The 26,085-nt window shown below is 35.1% G+C and overlaps 1 protein-coding gene across 6 annotated transcripts in view; it reads right to left on the bottom strand.

The window, feature by feature from the left end:
- Positions 1 to 9,736: 9,736 nt before the first annotated feature.
- NRK (Nik related kinase) overlaps positions 9,737 to 26,085 on the bottom strand; it is a 142,280-nt gene continuing 125,931 nt past the window's right edge. For 4 of the 6 annotated variants that reach the window (XM_061177968.1, XM_061177971.1, XM_061177970.1 and 1 more), the window contains 5 exons: positions 22,549 to 22,649; positions 20,328 to 20,477; positions 17,393 to 17,552; positions 14,526 to 14,665; positions 9,737 to 12,809 (listed from right to left, as the gene is read on the bottom strand). In XM_061177968.1, the coding sequence (XP_061033951.1) occupies positions 12,714 to 12,809; positions 14,526 to 14,665; positions 17,393 to 17,552; positions 20,328 to 20,477; positions 22,549 to 22,649 (647 nt within the window). In that variant the 3' untranslated portion in view covers positions 9,737 to 12,713. Of the gene's footprint in view, positions 12,810 to 14,525; positions 14,666 to 17,392; positions 17,553 to 20,327; positions 20,478 to 20,767; positions 20,911 to 22,544; positions 22,650 to 26,085 lie in introns of all 6 variants that reach the window. The other 2 variants (XM_061177973.1, XM_061177969.1) reach the window with 2 other exon arrangements.

The following is a 26,085-nucleotide window of genomic DNA, read 5'->3' as shown; positions in this document are numbered from 1 at the left end:
CTCTATAGTAAACTCACAAAAATAAAGAGAAGGGAATCAGAGCATACCACAGTGGAAAATCACCAATTCAAAAAGGAAGGCAGTAAGAAAGATAGCAAGGAACAAGGGAACTACAAAACAGCCAGAAATCAATTAATAAGATGATATTAGTACTTCCTTATATATCAATAATTATTCTAAATATAAATAGATTGAATTCTCCAATAAAAAGGCACAGAATGGCTGGATGGTTGAAAAAAAAGATCCAAGTGTACGCTGCTTACAAGAGAATTGCTTCAGCTTTAAGGACACACTTAAGCTCAAAGTAAAGGAATAGGAAAAGATATTCCATGCAAGTGAAAACCAAAAAAGAAAAGGGGTAGTTGTCCTTATATCAGGTAGAATAGACTTTAAGCCAAGAACAATAATGAGACAAAGAAGGTCGCTATATAATGATAAAGAGGTCAACTAAACAAGAAGAGATAACAATTGTAAATATATACACACTCAACATCAGAGCACCTAAATATATTAAGCAAATACTAACAGATCTGAAGGGAGAAATAGACAATATAAAATAATAGTATGGAACTTTAATACCCCACTTCTAGAAATGGATAGATCTTCCAGACAGAAAATAAGCAAGGAATCACTGGACTTGAACCACACTTTAGAACAAATGAATCTAACAAACACATACAGGACATTCTACCATCTACCAACAGCAGAATACACATTATTAGCAAGCATGAATGGAACTTTCTCCAGGATACATCATATAATAGGCCACAAAACAAGTCTTAGCAAATTTAAGAAGACTAAAATCATACCAAATATCACTTCTGACCACAATGGTATGCAACTAGAAATGAAAACCAAGAAACTGGAAAATTTACAAATATATGGAATTAAACAACATTGTCCTGAACAACCAATGAATCAAAGAAGAAATCAAAAGGGAAATAAAAAATATATTAAAGAAATTAAAATGTAAAAACAACATACCAAAACACATGGGATGCTGTAAAAACAGTTCTAAGAGTTTAATCAGATTCTTGAATTGTCAGGCTTATGTCTTTCACCATATTTGGACATTTTCTGTCATTATTTCTTTATATTATTTTCCATACTACCCTCTCTTTCTCTTCTCTACATCTGGGACCTTGATGGTACTCAAAAGTAATTAATCCAAAGACATCCACTCCAAGGCACAGAATAATCTTCTGAAAACAAAAGGAAAAGGAAAAACCTTGAAAGGAGCCAGAAAGAAAAAATGTATTACCTATAGAGGGTCATCAACTAGAATGAGAGCAGATTTTTCATCTAACACCATGAAGGTCAAAAGGAACTGGCACATATTTTTCAAGTGCTGAAAAAGAACTGTCAACTTTGGATTCTATATCATGTGAGAATAGTCTTCAGGAATAAAGGTAGAAATACGTAAATTCATTCTAGGATTAAAGAAAACTAAAAGGATTGGTCTCTAGAAGAACTACACTGAAAGATTGGTGAAGGAGTGTTTTTCAAACAGAAAGGAAGTGATACGAGAAGCAATCTGGAGACTCAGGAAGAAGAAAGAAAAAAGGAAAGAGCCAGAAATATGATAATACAAGAAACTATCCCTTCCCTCATGAGTTGTATAAATTATAATGATATTTACATGCCATTATCTAAAAATGATAGTTGAAAAGACTAAAGCACAATCTGATACTCAAGTTAAAGATATTTTAAAATGGAGAAGGTAAAGGGACCTAAAGGGAAGTAAGGTTTTCACATTTTACTTCAAGTGGTCAAATGTTGATATCATTAGGCTGTGATGAATCCCATAAGTATATATATAATTTAAATTTTTTTGAAGTATAGTTGATATACAATGTTGTGTTAATTTCTGCTGTACAGCAAAGTGACTCAGTTATACACATATATTTTTCATATTCTTTTCCATTATGGTTTATCACAGGATATTGAATATAGTTCTTTGTGCTATATAGTAGGACCTTGTTGTTTATCCATCTTATATATAATAGTTTGCATCTGCTAATCCCAAACTCCCAGTACTTCCTTCCCCCACCACCCTTCCCCTTGGCAACCACAAGTCTACAAGTCTGTTCTCTATGTCTGTGAGCCTGTTTCTGTTTCATGGATAGGTTCATTTGTGCCATATTTTAGATTCCATATATAAGTGATATCATATGGCATTTGTCTTTCTCTTTATGATTTACTTTGCTTAGTATGATAATCTCTAGGTCCATCCATGTTGCTGCAAATGGCATTCTTTCTTTCTTTTTTTTGATGGCTGAGTAATATTCCGTTGTATATATGTACCACATTTTTATCCATTTCTTTGGAGATGGACATTTAGGTTTTTTCCATGCCTTGGCTATTGTAAATAGTGCTGCTATGGACATAGGGGTGCATGTATCTTTTTGAAGTTTGGTTTTTCTGGGTATATGCCCAGTAGTGGAATTGTTGGATCATATGGTAACTCTCTTTATTTTTTTGGGAGGGTCCATACTGTTCTCCAAGTGGCTGCACAAATTTACATGACCACCAACAGTGTAAGAGGGTTTCCTTTTCTCCACACCCTCTTTAGCATTTATTATTTGTAGACTTTTTAATGATGGCTATTCTGACCAGTGTGAGGTGGTACCTCATTGTAGTTTTGATTTGCATTTCTCTAATAATTAGTGATTATGAGCATGTTTTCATGTGCCTATTGGCTATATGTATGTCTTCTTTGGGGAGATGTCTAGTTAGGTCTTCTGCCCATTTTTCGATTGGGTTGTTTGTTTGTTTTTGTTATTGAACTGTATGACCTGTTTGTATATTTTGGAAATTAAGCCCTTGTCAGTCGCATCATTTGCAAATATTTTCTCCCAGTCTGTAGAATGTCTTTTCATTTTGTTTATGGTTTCCTTTGCTGTGCAAAAGCTTATAAGTTTGATTAGGTCCCATTTGTTTATTTTTGCTTTTATTTCTATTGCCTTGGGAGACTGACCTAAGAAAACATTGGTACAATTTATGTCAGACAATGTTTTGTCTATGTTCTCTTCTAGGAGTTTTACGGTGCCTTGTCTTATGTAAGTGTTTAAGCCATTTTGAGTTTACTTTTGTGTATGGTGTGAGGGTGTGTTCTAATTTCATTGATTTACATGTGGCTGTCTGAGTTTCCCAGCACCACCTGCTGAAGAGACTGTCTTTTCCCCATTGTATATTCTTGCCTCTTTTGCCAAAGATTAATTGTCCATAAGTGTGTGGGTTTATTTCTGGGCTCTCTATTCTGTTGCATTGATCCGTATGTCTGTTTTTGTGCCAATGCCATGTTGTTTTGATTACTGTAGCTTTGTAGTATTGTCTGAGGTCTGGAAGGGTTACGTGTCCTGCTTTGTTTTTTGTTTTCCTCAGGATTGCATTGGCAATTCTGGGTCTTTTATAGTTCCATATAAATTTTAAGATTATTTGTTCTAGCTCTGTAAAAAATGTAATGGGTAATTTGATAGGGATCGCATTAAATCTGTAGATTGCTTTGGGTAGTATGGCCACTTTAACAATATTAATTCTTCCAATCCAAGAGCATGGGTTATCTTTCCATCTTCAATTTCCTTTATTAATGTTTTGTAGTTCTCAGCATATAAGTCTTTCACCTCCTTGGTAAGGTTTATTCCTAAGTATTTTATGTTTTTGATATAATTTTAAAAGTGATTGTTTGTTTACATTCCCTTTCTGATATTTCATTATTAGTGTAAAGAACCAATAAGTATATTTTAATACCCAGTGTAACCACCACAAAATTATACAAAGCAATACACTAAAAATCATTATAAATAAACTGAAATGGCCAAGTAGCCCACAGGAAGTCAAGAAGAGAGAACTAGAAGAAAGAACTAGAGGAAAAAAAAATAATACAATGACAGAATTAGGTTTTAAATTACTTATAGCACTAGATACTTGCACTGTAAACAAGGAAATGTCTCAAACCAATCATCTAAGTTCCTACCTCAAGGAAATAGAAAAAGAAGAGCAAAATGCATCTATAAAAAGCAGAAGGAAGAGAATAATAAAAATAAGAGCAAGAATCAATGAAAGTGAAAATTGGAAAACTGTATAGAAATTCAACAAAACAAAGACAAGGTTTTCAAAAAATCAATAAAATTGATAAGCCTCTGGCAGGACATACAAAAATAAAGAGATAGAAGACATAAATCACCACTACCAAGACTGAGGCAGGGAATATCACTAAGGATCCAGCAACTTAAAAGAATTGGACCACTCCTCAAAAACAATACACTACTAAAACTCAACCAAGATGAATTACACAATCTTAATAGACCTATAACCATTAAAAAATTTAATTCATAGTTTCACAGCTACCCCCCAAAAAGAAATCTTCAGGCACAAGTGGTTTTGTTGGAGAATTCTGCCAAAAATGAATATATCATATAAGCTGTAGATTACATGAGTTTGGAGCTCTGAAGAGTGGTTCAGACTGGAGGTAATTATTTGGGTGTTGTCTGTGTATAGATGACATTAAAATGCACTAGAATAGATGTTATCACCTAAGGAGAAATTGTAGATAGAAGAGATATAATATACTAGAACTGAACCCTGAGGTGCTACAACATTTAGAGATCACAGAGATGAAAAGAAATCAGAAGAGGAGACAGGAAAAGATGAGACCAGTTAGCAGAATTGTTCATGACTGTAGAGCCACAATCAACTGCACTAGTGATGTAGGAGACAAACCAGGAGAGAGTGGTATCCCAGTGGCCAGAGAAGAAATTATTTCAAGGAGGAGGGACTGATCAATTTTGCCAAACATTGCTGATATGTTAAATGAAAGAGGACTGGGAAAAACTGGCACTGTATTTAACAATGTAGAGGTCATTGATGACCTTGCAAAGAGCTCATCAGCTCTTTCTGTGGAATGGTGGGAATGAAAATCTGACTGGAATTAATATAAAAATGATTTGTAGAAGAGGAATTGCAGAGAATCAACTTGATACATGGGTGGATAAGATGGTGGGAGCTACTGATTGCTTTTATTTTCTCAGTGAAGTAAGAATGCAGGTCATTAGGTGAGAAGGAGAATCAGTGGAGGCAGATTTTAGAAGATTAAGGACAGAAGAGAAAATATGAATTTTTCATCTTCCCATATGTGAGTGGGAAGAGTGAGTGGAATAGGGAAATGTTGTATAAATTACTGAGTTGCATTGCCAGCCCACTGGTGGCTTTCAGGAATGAATTCAAAATGAGACCAGTTAGCACAGTTGTGTGTTTTCTTTTTTTAAAAAACCTGCAGTTTATTTTATTTTATTTTTTAAAATTTATTTATTTATTTTTGGCTGTGTTGGGTCTTAGTTTCTGTGTGAGGGCTTTCTCTAGTTGCGGCAAGCGGGGGCCACTCTTCATTGCGGTGTGCGGGCCTCTCACTATCGCGGTCTCTCTTGTGTGGAGCACAGGCTCCAGACACGCAGGCTCAGTAGTTGTGGCTCACGGGCCCAGTTGCTCCGCGGCATGTGGGATCTTCCCAGACCAGGGCTCGAACCCGTGTCCCCTGCATTAGCAGGCAGATTCTCAACAACTGCACCACCAGGGAAGCCCAGTTGTGTGTTTTCTATAGCCACAATCAGCTGCACTGATGTGGGTGTGAAGGAGACAAAGAATTTGATTCAAGGAAATTTATAATTTTGCTAAGCTAAAGAAAGGCAATGAAGTTAAGGGCCCATGCATAGGACTGATTATGTTGATATACCACGAAATGTTAGCTGAGCCAATAAGGGATTGAGAACTTCTCTGAGTGAGGGTGAAGGGCAGTAAAAAGATGTTAGGATCATTGAATTGTGGGTCCATATGAAGTCAAAGAATTTTTGGAGTCCAGTGATAGAGGGAGTCAGTTGGAAAATGAAAGTGGTGGTCTGAGACTGGAACAATTGAATCTAAGCTTGTAAAAGTATAATTAATGGTAATGATACAGTCTAGAGTGTATTACTCTGGGAGTGGGTGGCTGAGATAATGTGGTCAAGTTTAATTGGATAGTAAGTCACGGATTACAGGCCGAAGGATATCGACAGAATCATCTAAGTAGATATTAACTTTACCAAGAATTAGAGGGCTTCCCTGGTGGTGCAGTGGTTGAGAATCTGCCTGCCAATGCAGGGGACACGGGTTCGAGCCCTGGTCTGGGAAGATCCCACATGCCGCGGAGCTACTAGGCCCGTGAGCCACAACTACAGAGCCTGCGTGTCTGGAGCCTGTGCTCCTCAACAAGAGAGGCCGCGATAGTGAGAGGCCCACGCACCGCGATGAAGAGTGGCCCCTGCTTGCCGCAACTAGAGAAAGCCCTCGCACAGAAACGAAGACCCAACACAGCCAAAAATAAATAAATAAATAAATTGAAAAAAAAAAAGAACTAGAAATAGTGTTGGAGGAAATGACAGCAAGCCAGCGTTAAAATTTTTAAGGAATGAAGAGGAATGATGTGGAGGTCTATACATGACTGCAACAAGGATGAGTAATGGATAGTATGGTCTGATTGATAGCAAGAGATTCAACAGTGGAGACTATCAAGGAAAGAGAGACAATGACTTAGAAGGGACAATTGTTTGGAAGCTGCAACAGGGCACAAAGGAAAGTGTCAGGGTACTAGGGAGGGGACTGTAGAGAGAGTAATGAGAAGTGATTAGACATTTCTGGACTTCCTTATCGTTACAATGATAATGTTTCACTCTTCGAAATTTTCGTTTCTTTGATTACATTAAGTTGAATTATTTTTTCATATGTAGGTGACAGGATAAGTAACTGGTTTAATTTGTTCTAACTGAATTTACTCTCCCCAAGTTTATGGATGGGTCCTTTTCCTTTGGCAGGTACAGAGGTTATACAGTGGAACTCAAGGCAAAAGTTGTCTCAAAATCTCATGCTGGATTTTTGTTTGTTTTTTGCTTAAGCTCTTTGACACAATTTTCATAAAGGGAAAGGAAAGAGGTACTTACATTTTATATGGGATGAGGTGAGGACAGAAGTATAAGAGCTTAAGAGGAGAGAGAGAGAGAGAGAGAGAGAGAGAGAGAGAGATTCACCAGGAATAGGAAAAGATATGAGGAACTGTGGTTACTTAAAGCAGCAGGGACCTATGCCCACCCAGCACCCAGGGAGGTACTGTGACCACCATGGATATGACCCTAGGTATCTGGGCTCCCTGCTTTGACAAAGATTTCCATAGCTACACAAGACACAGAAGTTGCAGAGGCACCACAATAGACTAAGTGAGCAATGAGTGTAACAATCTTGACCAGTGTAGACTATAGATTGGTGGGGTACCCCTATTTTTTCTGATCCCTCAGACCTTCGTACAACCCTAGTAGATAAATAAGGAAAGAACAAATAATGATTAAGTTTAAATTTCCTCTCAGACTGGTGGGATAAGAGTTGGAGTTCAAATAACCATTTTTTGTTTGTTTTGGATTGGTTTTTGCACATACAGGTTTGTGGAATAAAATTCATAAATACTTTCTACATTGTCAAATGAAGTGCCTATTTTCCCAGCCTGTCATATAATATTAATTTTCCTTTTAGAGAGAAGATTTTCATTTTTGTGTAGTCCAATTTACTTTGAACTTCATTATATTCATTTCTCACTATCTGGACTTGTGAGACTCAACTTCATGGTGTTAAAAGTTTGCTTTTAGAATTTTGGAAAGATTGTTCCATTTGGCATGCATTTTAATGGCTACCTGCAAGTCAGACACACTCTTTCATCAGCTAAAAAAGTACCTTCAAGGGATGCCTGGAATTTGATATATCGGTTTATGGGAACATAATTTAAAATTTTGGGATCAATAGTATATTGACAAACTTTGATGACCCTTAAATATGTCTCAGGATGCTGCAACGTTGAGTCATTCTTGTGAAAAAGAATCAGATTCAAACCAAATGTTTGTACAAAACAGACAGTTATATAGCTTGTTTTTGTGCTGTTTTTATATTATTAAATAACCTTTGTCATTTCTCATGATCCTTGGGTAATTACTAAAGGGGCATAGTGGTCCCTTATGTGTTGCTTTTAAAGGTAAACAAAACTTTAAAAGACACTATTTTAATTTTATTTTGACCTACCCTTTGTTACATTTCAGGTTTGTAGGGTAAAGTAATTTGAAGTTACCCAAAATAGGTCATTACCCTTTGGTCACTGGAACCCAGATGGTACTTTGATGAAACAATTGGATTTGTGAGTTTCCATTTCAGGCTGTTGTAAATTAAATAGCACTAAGGACAATCAAATCAAAAAAGACTCAGTTTCCCCTTTAAACTCATGTTTTTATTGGGTCTTTGCTGTATAAGCACCAAATGAGGCACTTTGATGTATGGGATGGCAACATTATAAGAAAAAGTTAATCCCGAACCTGATTTTGTATTTCTCTACAAAGTAGGCTGTGCACTAGCTGCTGAAAATATAAATCCATATAGAATCAGTTTTATTCCCTTAGGATCTATTCTTCTTTAATCAGTTGACATGGTTGTAAACAATATAAAATGTAATATTGACAATGTTTTTTGAAACATGTTGGCCTTTATTACATTAGCTGTCTATTAAAGAGCAGGCACACTCAACCTGACTATCCTTAGGTGAGGGTTAAAGGACCTATAAAGAAAAAAGTGTTATTACACTGGAAAAAGATTGTTAATAGACTTGCAGTGTTGGAGTCTGTAAACCCACTGCTCCCTTTGAGAAAGATAAAGTTACCAATAGCGATTTCTACTCATGACCTACACTACCCCATCCTTTGGTAAAGGATCCCCAGGATAATGCCATCTTTCAGCCTTGGGGCATCACCCTGACCATTCTAATTCCAATCTGTGATGATATTTTCATTCCTTGGCTCATAACACTGTCCCTTAAAGTAGTTGAAGTCAGTGGGTCCTATGTATCAAGCCGAATGAGTCAATTTGATCATAATGAAGTATTTTGAATTTAGCCTCTAAAAGCCTGAGCAAGCATGTCGTGTCCAGCTAACCCAACTCCTGAATGTCTGGCCATACTTGACAAATTAGGACCACACCAATTGGCTCTAACAGGAAAGTCTGATGAACATCTCTCCAGAATGTTCTGAGACAATAGGATCTTCATGGGACCAGTCCTCTAACGCTTTTGTGACCTGCTGAGAGAAGTGCTATTCCTCTCCTGACCCTAACTGAAGAACTTGGCTTCCTTGACAATCTTCCATGTTTATCTTCCATTTTCCACCATCACTCTGCACTAAACCTTTTCTTGAATGTTAATAAACTTTAAATCTTTACTCCACTCTTTGAATAACGTTTCTCCTCTTTTTTCTCCACTGGACTTCAGGACGGACACTGGGATGGGATGGGAAGGAAGTCAACATTAAAACTTGCTCGGGTTTTACCCATACCCTGTGAGTCTGTGTGTCTGTTTAAAGTTCCACACATTTAGAGGAAAACTAATCCCACCACTGTACCCAGAAAGATTTTACTTTCTAATTCCACCACTGTACACAGAAAGATTTTAGTCAGGTTAATATACCCCTCCTTGGCTAGAATTCCTAATGGAACAATAGGCAGAACCCGTAACACCTCCCAATCAGTGCATTATTATATACTTTAAAGAAATGAATATTCCTTGAATGAGTCTTAACTCTGAGGTATTAGACGAGTGTATTTCAAATAATGACATCAATCAATACATTAAAAAAATTTTTATTTTTAGAGGTTGAACAATGATTCATTGCAGACTTTCTGATGAAACAATTAGCAGTCTCAAAGATTACTTCAATAAATTTTAAAGTTAGAGCACAGATTGAATATAAATCGATTTAAATAGGCACAGTTTTGAAAAGAACTGAAGAGTACTTAAAAGATCCCATTGAATTCATGTGGCACTATTCCTAGTTTTATCGATAGTGTCTCAATTAAATGTCCTGGCAGAAAACACTTAGTGATTAATTTATCTAGAAACTGGTAGCACTGAAAATATTAAAATTTATGCATTCTAATGGTTTGCGTGTGTGTGCTTCTATGTACACATGTGTGATTTCTGCTTTGCCTATTTTACTATCTTAATGATTATCCTTTCTTACTGTTTCCTCTGAGGCTCTCACCTTACTTCAAGAGACCTAATCACACTGAACTTTTCTTGTCAGCTCTTTGCATACATCATTTTCTAGCTTTTGAACATTTTCAATAATTCCTTCTATTTTGGACAAGGGCTTTGGTGAAAGAACTAAAGTACACTAAAATAACACTGTACTCTGTCCCAATGCTACTCACAACTTGCCAGAACTTTCATGCTTCAACTCACAGGACTCAGGAATCTGGCTTTTCAGAAATCCCCCTCAATGCTTCTGTGGTGGGCCAGGGCTTCCAGGTACTGCTGCTACAAGGTGAGGTGTAGTTATAATTTTTTCTGTCACTGTGCATTGACTGTGAAATTTAATTGTCCCTTCACTTTCTTGTTTCGGCTGGCAAAGGATGTAAAAATTCCAGATGGATTAACATCTAAATTGGAAATATTCATTACCTACAAACCACTTTAAATATTTTCAGTCCTTCCTAAATTGGCTATCCAACATCTCAATCTCCTTTCTTAATATGTGCCAAGCTTCCTTTCCTCATTAGCACCTTATCATTTAACACTCAATTACACATTTGCAGTGTCTCTTGCTTGTTTACTTTGGGACACCTCTGTAGATGCAGTTCACTATTGTGTATGTTTATTAGAATAACAGCCACAGAGCACAATGGGAGTTGACTTCCTAAAATAGTTTACTGTCTTACTGTGTTAAAAATATGATTTTAAGATAAAACTTATTTTTGAACCTTAACTGAGTAAATATTATGAAGAAAAAATGAATTCTTAAAAGACTTGATTCTACACGCTACTTAAATGAGAAAATTTTCTGAAATTCAAACATAGCAAGCTCCATTTGCTCAGCGATGAGGTACTTGCACAAAGTTCCCCATGGCCTTTTTGGTGTACAAATTTATAATAATGAAGACTACTTCTAAGGAAATAATTTGAAATAAAACTTTTTTTTCTCTTTAAACTACTGCATTTAAAAAGTCATTCGAGTTGTAAACACTCAAGGATAAGCCAGTTTTAAGATCACATTATTGTGTCACAGTAACAGAAATGTGAATCACATTTACCTTTAATTCATGGATTCAGGTTCTCCTAAATTCTCATTATTGAGCTACTACATTCTTGATATAAGTTGTTAGGAAAATCCAAATCATCATTCCTGGCGCCAAGGTGCCAAGAAATAACGTGCTATCATGAAATCACACATAGTCTGCTTTTGTATTTTGGTTAACCAGGTAGTTTGAAAATTATTATCCCACTAGCACTGTCTTCAGATTTTAGAAGCAGAACTAGAGGAATTATAATGAGGTATACTTTGTGGTAGTTCTGTTGCTTCTCTACTGCTCTAGAACTAACCATGGTATTGAGGATGGATATGCAGAAATGATGCTTTTCACCAGGTAGCAATTACCATAGGTGACCAAACGCCACCTATCTATGGCGTCTATAACTTATTGGGGTGATGGACTAGAATGATTTTTTCAAGACTATAAATTTGTAGACCTAGGTATTTGATGAAAGTTGTATTTTCTTTCAAAATCGTTTTTTAACCTATTACATTAAGTCCCTACAAGTGGACTTATCACTTTTAGATTAATTTCTGATATTACAGAAATAGAAACATGAAAAACACAAGTATTAGCAGCCAAAACTTTTTGTTGTTACATTTTGTAATTTTTGTTTAATAACTGGAGTGAAATTTTTATATAGTTTAATCTGGAATCAGGAAAATATTTAATGCTGTCTGATGGTCACACTGTTGGCCAGATAAGAGTTTTGATAAATCAACCAATCTGCCTTGGGGGATAGAATTTGACGCCTACTTTAAAGTATTAAAAAATACAACTTATTCTACAGTACATGTGTATAGGAGTTCAGTCCTATATTCAGGCTTGCAAGTGTATTTATTATTCGGTGGTTTTTAAAAACAGCTATTGCACATCTTTGGAGTTTCTGAGGAAAATCAAGCATCCGAGGCTTTCTTCCTTTCTTCTTATCAGGAGAAAACCAGCTTAACATGGGGTGAAAAGAACACAACTGTTCTCTATCTGTGGGCTTAACTGTCATGGAGCAATGAGGAAATGGGTGGCCTTTTCCCCTTTATCACTGTAGTTTTCTCCAGGCATGCAGGTTGCTCAGCCTTAGTCTGGTTTATGCTTAGTCCTTATTATTTTCATTTCATAATCTAACCTTTGGTTCTTCATAGGACTTGGCAAATTTGCATATGGTTTATTGCTATTTTTATTTTTTTCCAAAAAAAAAACCCCTCATTCAGGGCCAACTCTTTTGAAAGCTGTTTGGAATCTAACTTATTACAGGTTTCTTAACTCCATGTTGTAAAATCTGAATATAGATACTGTCCAAACTGTCCAAAGAGTAATGTTTGAATTCACAGTAACAAAAGTTACAAGGTTTGTGCAAAAGATATTGTACACCATTGGAGTACATAGAGCTTGCTATAGTTAATTTTATATATAAAGCTGCATTTCTCATTAAAACTATTCTGTGCTACATTAAAAGTATCTGATTTAATTTTTCCCTACCAGTAAAACTGAATGCTCATTTAATCTCAGAAATTTAAAATGCAAATTGCATATTTATGATGTTTGTAATTGTTATAATAAATCATTGGAACCTTTTAAACACCATAATTGCTTTGGAGCTCTTCAAGTTTTCCAAGGGTCATGAAGTAAACCCGGCTGTGGCGATTGCGCAGGATAGAGGTAAAGAACAGCTTTAAAAAGAGAGAAAGAGACACCATCAGTAAATATTTAATACATTGCAAACTGATATTTCATAGGTACAACTATAACTTCAATTTATCTGCACCAACCAATAAAATATTAAGCCATACTGTTTTTCAGAAAGGGATTTCCTCAGATTAAAGAATACGAATTTAAATTAGTATGGAGTCTAAATTACAATTAAAAAATAACCTTTTACCATACTCTATAATTGTACTTCATATAGTTTAAATAAAATTAGATTTTTGTAGGTGGCATTCATCTGCTAAACTTCTTGATTGGTTTGGTTAACAATTCTCCTTTGCTATTTGTTTAAAATCTATTTTTATTCAAGTTGGCTTTCCTTTTTCTTTTAATATATGGAAAATATTACCTTATTTAGATGTTCACATTGTTGCTGGTGTTTAAGTGGCCACTGAAATTTTCTACTTGGTGCAAGCTTCTATTTCAGTGGAACAGACTGACATCAATAGACTGAGATTATGAGCTAAACCAATCGGCTTAGAGAGGAACATGTTGTGTAAATATGGTCTGTGCCATAAAGAAAATTAGGACAGTACAATAATATAAATAGCAAACAGAGGTATCCTTGCTAGGACTAAGGTTTTCAACATCCACAATGGATATACTTAGGAGGGTGTGTGATGTAATGATGATGATGATGATAATAACACTAGCTACCCTTGATTTAACACTTTTATGTGCCAGGCAATCTGTGAGATGCTTACTATGTACATATTATTGATAATTTTCAGAATTGTTCCCAAAGTAGTTATTAATATTCCCATTTCTGAGATGAAAAAGCTAAGGTTCAGAAGGACTAGTCAAACTTTCAGGTTTTTACACGTAGTTAGGTGGCAAAGCTGGGACTGCATCCTAGATCTATCCGATCTCAATCACTGGTTCTTGCCATTATATCCCTTTATATTACAAAAAAGTACCTTTTCTTGATGCCCAGTGCTTTACCCTGTTTGTTCTGATATTAATTCAAATCCTTTGCAATTTCTTCCAAATGTGAATGTTTCCTGGTCTTATTAGAATTATTTCTTCACGCTATTATTTCTCATAACATGTTGGGACTGTAATTATGTCATGCAATTCATTTTTCCATCTAAACTATCTGAATTGGTTAAAATTGATCACATTACACAAATAATTGCCAAATCTTGATTTTATTTTTCTTTCCTGTGAAATGGACATAATAATGTCCACTTGTGAAGATTAACTATGATAGCTTCTAAAGTATTTAGCACAAACTCTACCATATAATTAGGTGTTCAGCAAACATAAGTAACTTTTTCCTTCTTCTGTTATTGGATTACGTTGAAAACTATAAAAGGAAGATTTACTCAAGCATTCTTTTTCAAAATATCATATTAATAGGAACATGAAAAGAACTATGCATCAAAGACAATGGAATTTGTAAGAAATAAAATAAAGGCTAAGCTTTGCTTTGGACACAATTAGAATTTTTACATTTTTGAAAATGATTTCTTTTGAAATCAAATTTCATGATTTACCAAATCAATGTTTCTAATGCAAATTGCAAAATTATTTTTATTAATTTATTATATTATTAAGAGTATGCCAATTTGGTAAATATAGCATAAATATATTTATAGCCAGAAAGAAAAGGATATAAATTTCCTTAGTTAATTTTCATCACTTGCTTTATTTTTGCTTTAACTGGGGGATGTAAACTATACCTTGTCACCTCGGGTACACAGAAATCTCAGCTTCTTAATTGACCTGCGCTTCAGTTCACTTTCCAGAACCCTTGACTGCAAAGAGCGGACTTCAATGGCTTTTTGGCCCCATCCTGTGGCTCGCTGTGAACACTCATAAGCTACAATAAAAATTTAAAAATCAGAAAAACATAATATCTTTCTGTCAGTGATAGAAAATTATAAACACAGTCAACATTTGATTATTAAGAGGGACATTATTACAGTTCAGGTAAATACATTCTTTTTTTCCTGCTTATAAGACTGTTGTTTGGCCATTATGCTGCTCAACAGTGGTGTTCAAACCAGCTATGTACTATCACCATTGTGACCAACTATTCAACATTGTGAATAACTAGATCTCAGTTAATTTTTGTATTCATATTCTCCAATACCACAGAAAAAGCTAAGGGTTAATCTTACCCTGTTTGTAGAAAGTCAAATCTAGCTACAGTGATTCTTTATTTTATAATCTAGTTGAGGTACAACATCCTGTAAGGGTTTGTACTTGTGCTTAAGTGACATACATGGAAACCTGACTAACTTTTCAAAATTAAAACTGCTAAAAAATGACTCGCTCAAATAATGACTTTAGCAACTCTAATGTAATTCAATTAACTACCATGTTATACATAGAACTAAAGCTAATTTGATACTGCTAAGCCTTTCTCTTGCTCAGGAAATTTTTATTAAGATTTAAACTATTGGACCCTGTTTTATATTACTCAGTGACAATAAAGACTATGACAATTGCTTTAAAGCAGAAAACCTAATTATGTAAATAGCCATATAGTCAGCTGACACTGTAAGGTATTTTCTGACATGGGGAGCAGTATTTTTTCCAACAACTGCATACAGCAAAATTTTCTAAACTTAATGCACAATGTACTTGCTGAGCCCAAGTACACAGTTCACATGGCATTACATAATTTCTACCTTAATTCTAAAACACATTAATCAGCCACTTAACCTAGCTACTGAGCTAGCTTGTGTATGGGATGAAATCCAATGATTTAGTTTGGAATGCTTAATGATACTTGCTGTGATTGTTAAGTCTCTATATATTTGTTTGAAAATCCAAAGCAAAGATCTTATTAGTAAAAACATTCATTATATCTAAAGGAATGTAGATTGGGAAAATCTGGATCTAGGTTAGTTTTAAATAACAAAGCAGTTGTTTTTAGACAGAAAAAGAGAGTAATTGATTTCCTTAATATTAGTGTTATAATGCAATCTTTATATACTCTCAAAATACCCTTAATACACAGACCAAAATATCATGTTTTTATAGTGCTATAATTTATCTTACACATAGAGGAATGCTTTTCAATTTTAGTGACTTAAAATAGCTCTTTGCTTTAGGTCAGAAGTTGTCCTGCCTAAGGACAAGAACTGTACCAGATGACTTTTTAAGACCTCTTTGAGTCCTATCATTGTCTACATGTGGCATAAATATGGCATAAATATAGGGGCTCTGTTTCCCATTTGAACTGAATTTCCTTATTCCAATTTCTGATTAATATATTGATCACAACCACTGTAAAGGTTAGAACAAGATTCATTATTTCAGGGTTTTTTTGCCCCAGATCTGTCAATTATATTGTAAGCGTTTACGTCTTGTCACAAAATGGTTTTAAACCCTCTGTGAGTTCTTACCTTTTGAAGAAATTGGAGGAGGTTTTCAGGATAATCCTTAACACTATGTATGCAAAAAGAAAGGATTCTGCAGATGCAATGCAAAGTGCCATCATCCCATAATGGAAAAAATGTCCATTAAAAAGAAGTTCTTTCAAACTGGTCTTTAAAGCCACATGTGGATCACATTTAGCCATTTTATAGGGATTTCAGAAGCTTCTGGCTTCTTTATTGATAAACTATTTTCTCTCTGTCTCTCTTGTCCTCCTTCCCTCCCTCCCTTCCTCCCCTTCCTTCCTTCTCTCTCTCTCTCTCTCTCCCTCTCTCCACCCCCCTTCCCTCCCTCACCCTTTCCTTGTCCTTCTCCCTCTCCATCTCCTTCTCCCTTCTCCTTTATTTGCTTCATTAACCTTATCTTCCTTCCAGGAACATTTATCTTCAAGCAAATCATTCTACTCTCTCTCTAATATTTTTACTGTTCATATGCATTATTCTGTTCCCTATCTAGAATCACCTCTGTAGCCACCAAGACTCAGAGAAATACGAGTTTCAAGTTATTCAGATTGCCCAGATCAGCAGTCCTGCGATGGTCAGGAAGAAAAAAAAAATGTCCTGGTCTAATGAAGATGAAAAGGCAGTTTTCTTTATGTTGCCATCTGGGTAGTACCTAATAGGCATTCCAGTCAGTCATATTTATCTCTTTTGTAAATGAAGTTTGATGAAATCTTAGTGACAACCAATATGTCACATATTCAGTTTGTTTTTGATTCTTCACAGAAATATTACTTGCTGAACAGAACACTATTAACTGTATAAAATGGAAGTATTTTGCTCTTCTCTTATGACTATTTGGCAGTCTCCTAAGATAAAGGTAAACCCCAAAAATCAATGTGATGGAATGAAACAGTTTCAACATCTGTGTAAAAGCTGCAAGCAAAGGGATTTAAAATAAAATTACAGATTATTGTGGAAAAGAATTACTTTCCTATTTTAATTACATGATTATTGAAAATGAACAACTAAGACAGCCAAAATCAGTCTCTTTGTGGTAGCCTTGTGAATTCATTAAGCATAAGACAAACATACACATTACCTTACAAGGGAATAAGTATGCCATATCTCAAATTAACACTATATGCCTTGAGAAAAAGTGATACTTCAGGAAATAGAAGCTTTTCTGGGATCATCTGAAAGGAGAAAAATTTTAGACATACCTACTGAAGATGGTATGTCTTTCCACACTTCAAGGATCTTCTTGAAGAGTTGTTCATTTGCTTCCATGGAAAGGGCTTCAGCATTGAAGGTGAGCATCATGCCAATTCCCACGGAATCAGGTAAAATGATGATATTCTGTGGTATAATGATTTCCAGGGGCTGGAATTATGTTTCATAAGGATTTACACGTCCAACATTTTATCACTACTACTTTCATTGAAGCAGCTTGGTTGAGCAATAAAGACCAAAAAGGGGTTCAAAATGCAGGGAGGAGAGAAATTTCTATTTCAGTACTAAACAGCATGCTATCCAACACTTGAAAAGAGCCTTCCCTATGTCATAAATCTGTCACTGTTTAATATTCTCCTTTATATTTAGGAGAAAACTTTGTAAAAAACAGAGATATACTTCCAACACAGAGAAATTCGTTGAAATTTCACAAACTATTATGTATAATGATAGAAGAAACATTACTTGTTTGATTTCAGATTCATTTCAGCACACTAATGAATACTTTAGTAAGGAATGTGTGAACCAAGTAACAAATACAAAATCACTGCTTATCAACCAATTCATTCAAATCAGAAATAGAAAATTAACTTTAAAATAGCTTGAGCTTAAATATTTACAAGGGGCAGCTTTATAATATCCTTCACTGCTTGAAATGTATCCTCCCTTCACAAAAATATAGAATTTCTTATCAAATTTATATAATCTTAAAATATCTTCAGAGATGTATTAGGTGACAGAAGATGAAATACTAAGAAATATCTAAGAATTTCTAAATTTCATAATGCATAAAACAATGTGACAAAACTTGCCTAAACTACAGATATTGTCACATTAATCATATTTCCCTAAAAACCGAACAATTAATTCCTCTATCATTTTTCGAATTTAGCAAGTTAAAGGAAAAAATGTCAGAAACTATACTTGCCAAACCCAGCGTACTCAGGCCAAGTGCTTGAGGCCATGTCTCAGTCTCAGCAACAACAATTCTTAAAACTAAAATGGGGATCCAGAGGCGAAAAGCAATTTTAATGCGTTCCCTGGGCACTCTCATGAGCAGTTGAATCAGAAAAGAGATGAAGGAAGAGAGAAAAAGAAATTCAAGAAAAAAGATTGCCTCAAAAAATTTGTTTAGAATAGATCTGGGCTGTTGTAAATCCAGAAAGCCTCAAAGGTAATTCTCTTGTTTCTCAGATGATTCCTGAAGTAACCAGATATTCTGTAGCTTTACAGCTTTTGTAATCTAGCACTTTTGGAAAAGTATTATTTTTAGTACATTCTGTTTCAGAAGACACTCTCTCCTCCCTTATATTAGAGTCCTTTCTCTTTTAATGGGTCAAGACACTAAGGCATTTAGCTAAAAATTCTATTTTTTAATACACTTAAGGTATCCTAATTAGGCCAGAAAATGATTTTTTTAAAAACCTCATCTTCTCTCATTCTTGTTTCCATAATAATTAACTGATCGTTTCAAAAGAAAATAATTCTTCTTGCTTAGTAGTCAAGTGGAACACAGAATTCAACCTTCCTAAATGACTTTTCAAATAAGTATAAACTTGGACCAATACTGTGGTGTTCAATAATGCACTACCTTCAAAATAAAGGCTATCTGACATGACATAAAAAATAAGATGCAGGAAGTGATGGAAGACACTCCAAGTGAAAAGTACTATAATATTTACACTAAAATTAACCTGAACTCATTTAAATGGCTTTGGCTGGGCTTGGTTCAGTATTTTCTGCCTTATAAACAGTGATTTCTATATAATCATAGGTGACAACAGAATGATCAGCTAATTAGATTGTTAAATATGACCAAAACTTTAAAAAAAGTCTCCACTAATGATCTGACAATTGCTCCATGTAATCTGTCAGAGATATATAGATAATTCTGAAAGCTGTGCAAAATATCACATTAGTACAGTGGCTTAGCAGTACATAAAAGTTTTCTCCTGGAATTTTGTATAATGCTAAACTGCTAAAACTTTAGTGATTGACAAAATGGGGAATTCTAAAAGGGTGAAGCAGAGATTTGTTGGTTCAGCCCTTCCTTTTTACTATAATTTTTCAATAGGACAAATATCATTTCTACCATCAAATTTGAGATATAGGAGAATTATATTATGTATGGTACGTGTGTGTGAGGGGTATTATGTTCAAGCTCTTCAGACAAATGATGTGTATAGTATTTTTACAACTATCCATATTTTAGATGCTGTGCCATATTTTCATATTTATAATTACTTAAGAGTTAAGAGTTGATGTGCATTAGCTTTTAAAATGCTGAATCCTTTGATCAGAAATTCTAAGTATAACTTATACTGTGAGAGAATACTTGATGATAATTTGCTATATATCACAGTTAAAGTACTACAATCTGGATAAAGAAAGGGCATACACATAATAATGCTGCAATACTGGTGTAATTTAAAAAAATCTGTTAATGCATTATGAGGTGCAGAAGACTAAAGCAAGGGTTGCAAACTCATATGGCTACGAGGGCCAGTTATTATAAATACATAATGGTGGATGGATAGAGAATGTATAGCGTATGTTCCATCTAAAAGTGGGCAGGCACAAATTTGTTCCAGTTGATTATGGTCAGATAGTAATGTTGGCCTGATATTGTCAGATCGTTGGTTTTTCAATAGAAATCCAGATTTTAAGTGTAAATGATATTCACTTAAAAACAAACAAAAATCACTGTTGCAGACAAAATCTATCTGCGGAACAGACTTAGCTGTCTGGACTAAGAAACCATCAGTGATTTTTGTTTATCCGTTACTACTTTCTGGCACTTTATACTTACCTTTTACGTCTCAGTTCTAATATAGATATTGATACTCATATATTTTTAAACCTTTAAGAGTTTTGACAGTTGGAAATACTCAAATTGTGTTATACAGTAATTTCTAGGGATCTTACGTTATTTGGCAGGGTCACATCAGATATAACCTCAGATTCTGCATCAATGATGTGATATCCATCTGCTGAACTGAAGAAAATCTTTAGTCTTTTTTCAGAACCAATAGCCAGGTCAACTGTCACTGGCTTATGACCAAGTGTTGGAAACACCTGTAGATATAAAACCAAATATGGCCAAAAGGCCAAAAATGACACTCTGTCTAAGGCGAAAATTCCCCTGCCCTTTTGTTTAACAGGTTTATAAAACCCAGAATGATTTTTAAAATTACATAATATATTTAGAGACCTATGTATTATAACTTTTCTTAGGTCTGTTATTACAATAAGAACGATTATATTCAGGTTCTAAATATTGAGTTTTCCTTCGAAGGCCAAATCTCCAAAAATCATAAGAGCCTTGTATGGCCCTGTACTCTGTTTGCTGTCTTTAAATTCCTTGCCTTGAGCTTCAGCAAATGAAGGAGCTCATCTGGTCTCTTAAACCGGTTTGCTGGATCAGCTGCCTGTATTTTTGCCAGTATTCGTATATAGGCTTCATAGGACATGTAGTCTCCTTCGGAGTCTGCTGATTGATCAATGCACACTTGGTAGGGAATGAGAAAGGCCAGACATGTTAACCTACCATAGACTGGATGTACTCTAGGCTCTTATGGTTCCTAGTACAAGGAAACAAAAAGCCAAACAGGATTCATTGCCAAGTTCAGGTCACAGTAGAGGACTGGGCAGCACAGGTTTCACCACACTGTAGTCATGAGGTGGGATTCAAGAACTGGAGTGAGGACTTGGACCAGGAACTGTGTATCAGGCTACACAGACTGTTGGTACTTACCTTCTTTGCTTTCCAGCTCCATACCAGGCAGCTCTGACCAATCAGCAGACCCCCAAGAACAAACCCATATCCAAATACTGACAGCTGACCCAAAGCCCAATTTAGGGAGATCAGATCAGGGATGTGATTTGTGTCAGGACAGACCCAGACTATCTATATAGTAGTCTGTGCTATTTATAAAAGAACATATTTATTGTGCAAATAGACATTGAGGAGCAGTCATAAGTATTAACCCATCTTTATTGTATACATGTGATGTTTTGGTCTATAAAATATACCATGTAATCAGATCCTGACCTAAGATACAATAGTATTTCATGAATATGTTGTTGGGGTCTATCATGATGTGCCCCTATCAGTGCTTTGTAAAAACTTGTCCAGGGACCAACCAGTTCAAAATCTCCTGGGATGTTTGATAAAAATATAGATTCCCAGGCTCCACTTCAGACCTACTAATTTGGCCTGGAGTTGGGTCTGAGATCTAAACTTTTAACAAATGCTCCAGATGATTCTTGTGTATATCCCAGATTAGGAGCTACTGGACTCTATGTAATATTGCCAGTTCATTAATCAGTCCTTATTACTATAGAATAAATACAAAATAATCTTATTTATGTTGAATTCTGGAGCATTATAAAAAGATAATGAAGATAAAAATAGCCCCCAGTTTATGAGATGTGATTAAAAATCATCAGCAACTTAATTGTTTGGGACACTAAATGGTTACCTTAAGAGGCTGATCCATAGAAGTTCAATTAAACCATAATAAGGGTGGAAATAGTACTCATAATCCAAATAAGCCTAACCACCATTCCTTGTAATAGTTCTAGAGAAAAATGTGTTTAGAGATCCAGCTTGGAAGGAATATAGAGCCATCCTTTCCTCCCCACCCCCATCTACTGTAGCCCTGGTAATTAGAGCAAAGGCTTTCTCTTCCTTCATTCCTCTTCCAGGTTCATTCCTCTACCATTCCTCTACAATGGTAGAGGTTTCCCCCTTTACCATTGTCACACCTTTCCTTACCTTCCCTCTGCTCTCCACCCCCCACTAAGAGAGAACAGGGACTTTCTCAGCTTCAAGTCATTGGGGTGGCACCCAAAGCTTGTGTTTGTGGCTTTAGAAGAGAAGTTCTTCATGTTGACTACAGGAATTGGGAGTGAGGAGCTGGTGGGGAGGTCCTTTAAGGGGAGGGGTCAGGGATTTCCCTCACACTCTCCCTTGGTGTGGTGCCTGTGAATTATCTAAAAAAGGGTTAAATGATAATTATTGACATGGTATATTTAAATTACATTAATTGTAGAAGAATGGTATATATTTCTGCTACTCTATTCCAAATACTGTCCTGTTTACAATTTCTCAAAAGAAAAACCAAAGGAAAAGGAGACCACTCACTTTAATGGCAGTGCTTTCATCAAAGGACTTTGGTGCCCATGCATACAGGTGAATTGATGATTTCAAAGCAATTGCAATATATGTTGTTTCTTCATGTTGCACTACAATGATAAAATACAAAGAAGTAACGATGCCACAGAGTTAACAAGAACACTCAAGTATTTGTGTTTGTTGTTGAAAATGTCATAATAACAACGTAAGACCATAGATCATTTATTTTAGAAAAGTTATTTGGTTACAATTTGATGCCCAAAAGAAGGTGACAAAAATACTGTATAGTTTTATGGAGTGTATGCATTAACCTTTAAGAACACTCTAAATTGTACACTGAAAACTACAGAACATTGCTGAAAGAAACTAAAGAAGACCTAAATAAATGGAAATACTTCCTCTGTTCATGGACGGGTAGACTTAACATTGTTAAGAGGTCAATACTATCCAAAGTGATCTACAGATTCATTGCAATCTCTATTAAAGTCCCAATGGCCCCCTATGCATAAATGGAAATGCTGATTAAAATTCACTTGGAATTGGAAGAGGCTCCAAATAGCCAAAACAATCTTGAAAATGAAAAACAAAGTTGGAGGACTCACAGTTCCCAATTTCTAAACTTACTACAAGCTACAGTAATCAAAAGAGTGTAGTACTGACCTAAGGACAGGCATATAGATCAATGGAGTGGAATTGAAAGTCTACAAATAAAGCCGTACATTTATGGTCAATGGTGCCAGGACTATTCAATAGGGAAAGAATAATCTCTTCATCAAATGGTACTGCGACAACTGAATATCCAAGTACAAAAAAATGAATTGGACCTCTTACCTCAATCCATGTACAAAAATTAACTTGAAATGGATCAAAGACCTAGATGTAAGAGCTAAAACTATGAAATTCTTAGAAGTAATTATAGGAATAAACCTTCATGGCAATAGATTCTTTTTTTTTTTTTTTTTTTTTTTTTTGGCAATAGATTCTTATATTTGACACCAAAAGCATAAGTGACAAAAGAAAGAAACAGATAATTTGGGTTTCCTTAAAATTAATACTTCTATATATCAAAGGACACTATCAAGAAAGTAAAAAGACAAAGTATGGACCGGGAATAAATATCTGCAAATCATATATCTGATAAAGGTCTAATGTCCAGAATATATAAAGAATATTTACAACTCAATAACAAAAAGATAAATAAGCCAAGGAAGATATACAAATGGTCAATAAACACTTGAAAAGATGCTCAACAACATTATTCATCAGGGAAGTGCAAATCAAAACTATAATGTGATGCCACGTTACACCCACTTGGATGGCTAGGATCAAAAGACTGACATTTACAGGTTTTGGTAAGAATGAAGAGAAAAATGGAGCTTTCATACTTATGGCAATGTAAAACAGTTCTGTCAGTCACTTTTAAAAATATTCTGGCAGTACTATCTAAGAGAAAAGAAAATATTCACTCCAATGTACAAAGACATGTATGAAAATGTTCATAGCAGAATTATTCCTAATAGCCAAAAAGTGGAAAAAGTGCAAACGTATAAAACAATGGATGTATAAAAAACTGAATAAACAAAAGGTGATATATCTATACAATGCAATACTATTCAGCAATAAAAAGGAATACTGATACATGTTGAACAGGTTACAGCATGGATGAACCTTGAAAACATTATGCTAAGTGACAGAAGCTTGTCACAAAAGACCACATAATGTATAATTCCATTTAAATAAATCGTGGAGAAAAGACAAATCCACAGCAAAGAAAGTAGATCAGTAGCTACTTAGGACTATGAGGGGAATAAGGTAAGAGGAATAAAATATGGAGTGACTGCTAATGGACATGAGGTTTCTTTTTGGAATGATGAAAATTAGATCATGGTGATGGTTACACAACTCTATAAACATACCCTAAACCCTTTAATTGTACACTTTAATGGGATGTATTTTATGATGTGTAAATTATTTCAATAGAGCCTTTTTTTAATTAAAAAAGAGAAAAATATATAAAAAGTATATGCTTGCTCTTGGCTAGACCTTCTGGCTCTCATGAAATATGTTGTCCTACTTCTAGATTTATATTTGCGCTAAAACCCCGCTTCTTTGGCAGAGACACTGCTTCTGTATTCGCTAGCCAGACTTCATCTGAGACTAATATATACGAATTCTCTCTCTCCTCTCCCCTCCCCTCCTCTCTCCTTCTCTCTTTCTCATTCTGTGTCTCTGTCTCCCTGAGTTTAGCTTTGCTTTCTTTTTTTTTAAACTGTTCAGAAGTAGGTCAAAGAAGCATGATTAATAAATCCCCAAGAAGCAAAGGAATTCTTTGTAAAGCAAATAGTTCCAATAATTTTAATATACGACGGTAACTGATGTCGGTCTATTATTTTGTTGACCTTGGAAGGCTATGAAAATACCATGCAAGTATGGTTATGTTGTTGTCCTCCTATGTAACAGTGCTACTGTTCCACCTGTCAGTAGGACAAATGTTATTGGTTGTTATGAGAGCTGGGATGGGTTGGAATGCGGTCAGCCAGGAAAACTAGACTAAACTAGTCCATCTGTTTACCAAAAGCACAGATTTGCAAGGTGACTATCTTTGTAAACTCTCTCTTATTGAACTAAAAACTCGATAAGTTAGTAAGAGGCAGTTCTGCTATATAAACTTTTGGGTTAACATCTGGGAATATCTTTCACCTCTGGCTACCACATTTATGTAATAGGATTTGGAGGAAATTAGTGATACATAAAACTAGAAGAAAGTAGTATATTTATTTGATGCCTAAGTTGTCTGGGTGCTCATTCCTACCTTTATTGGTGTTTGTGTACATATGTACACACATATGGAAACCTATCCTCGGAAAGGCTCTTTGCACGCAGAACAGAAACAGTCAGTCAGTATAGAAATATCCTGCCTCAACTCATATTATGTGATTCCAGCTATCTCTTACCTATGCCACTAGTTCTGCCTCACAGGCAATTAGTAAAGAGGAAAGAAGAAAACAAAGGCTGAGAGTAGAGGGGATTTGCTTCAGAAATAGAAAGAATTGGATAACATTACTTCCAAGTTGTTGACAGATTAGAGCAGGACTCTAAGACCTTGGATTTATTACTCCATTTCACAGTGGATGGTTGTGAAGAGACAGGGGATATGAAAACACAGTAATCAGACAGGAAATATTTAGCAATTATACTCATGAATATCGACAGTGGGAATGAGAGCCAGCAGACAATTGATGAGTTTTCTTTTTGACTCATGGTAAAGTTTCCTAGTCAGTATTAAGAGGGATTTTTCTGATTTTGAAAAAAGGAATTATTATGTGATCCTATTTTATTGCTGTTCCAAGGAACGATAATGTCATATAAATCTCCTTGTAGGTTATTGAAGATACATCAACACCATTTATATAATTGAAGTTAGATAGAAGCAGGAAGAAATATCAGTTCATATGAACTAATTAGAGTGGCTGGGAAGGGAAGAAAGGTGAGAAAGTGAACTAAACTTAACTCCAGTAGTTATTTCAGTCAATCTATATTTTCTCA

This window comes from Eubalaena glacialis, chromosome X (genome assembly GCF_028564815.1).
Source record: "Eubalaena glacialis isolate mEubGla1 chromosome X, mEubGla1.1.hap2.+ XY, whole genome shotgun sequence".
NCBI classification, from domain to species: domain Eukaryota; kingdom Metazoa; phylum Chordata; class Mammalia; order Artiodactyla; family Balaenidae; genus Eubalaena; species Eubalaena glacialis.
Note: the sequence above shows the minus strand (reverse complement) of the source record. Positions and strands in the feature narration are given on the sequence as shown.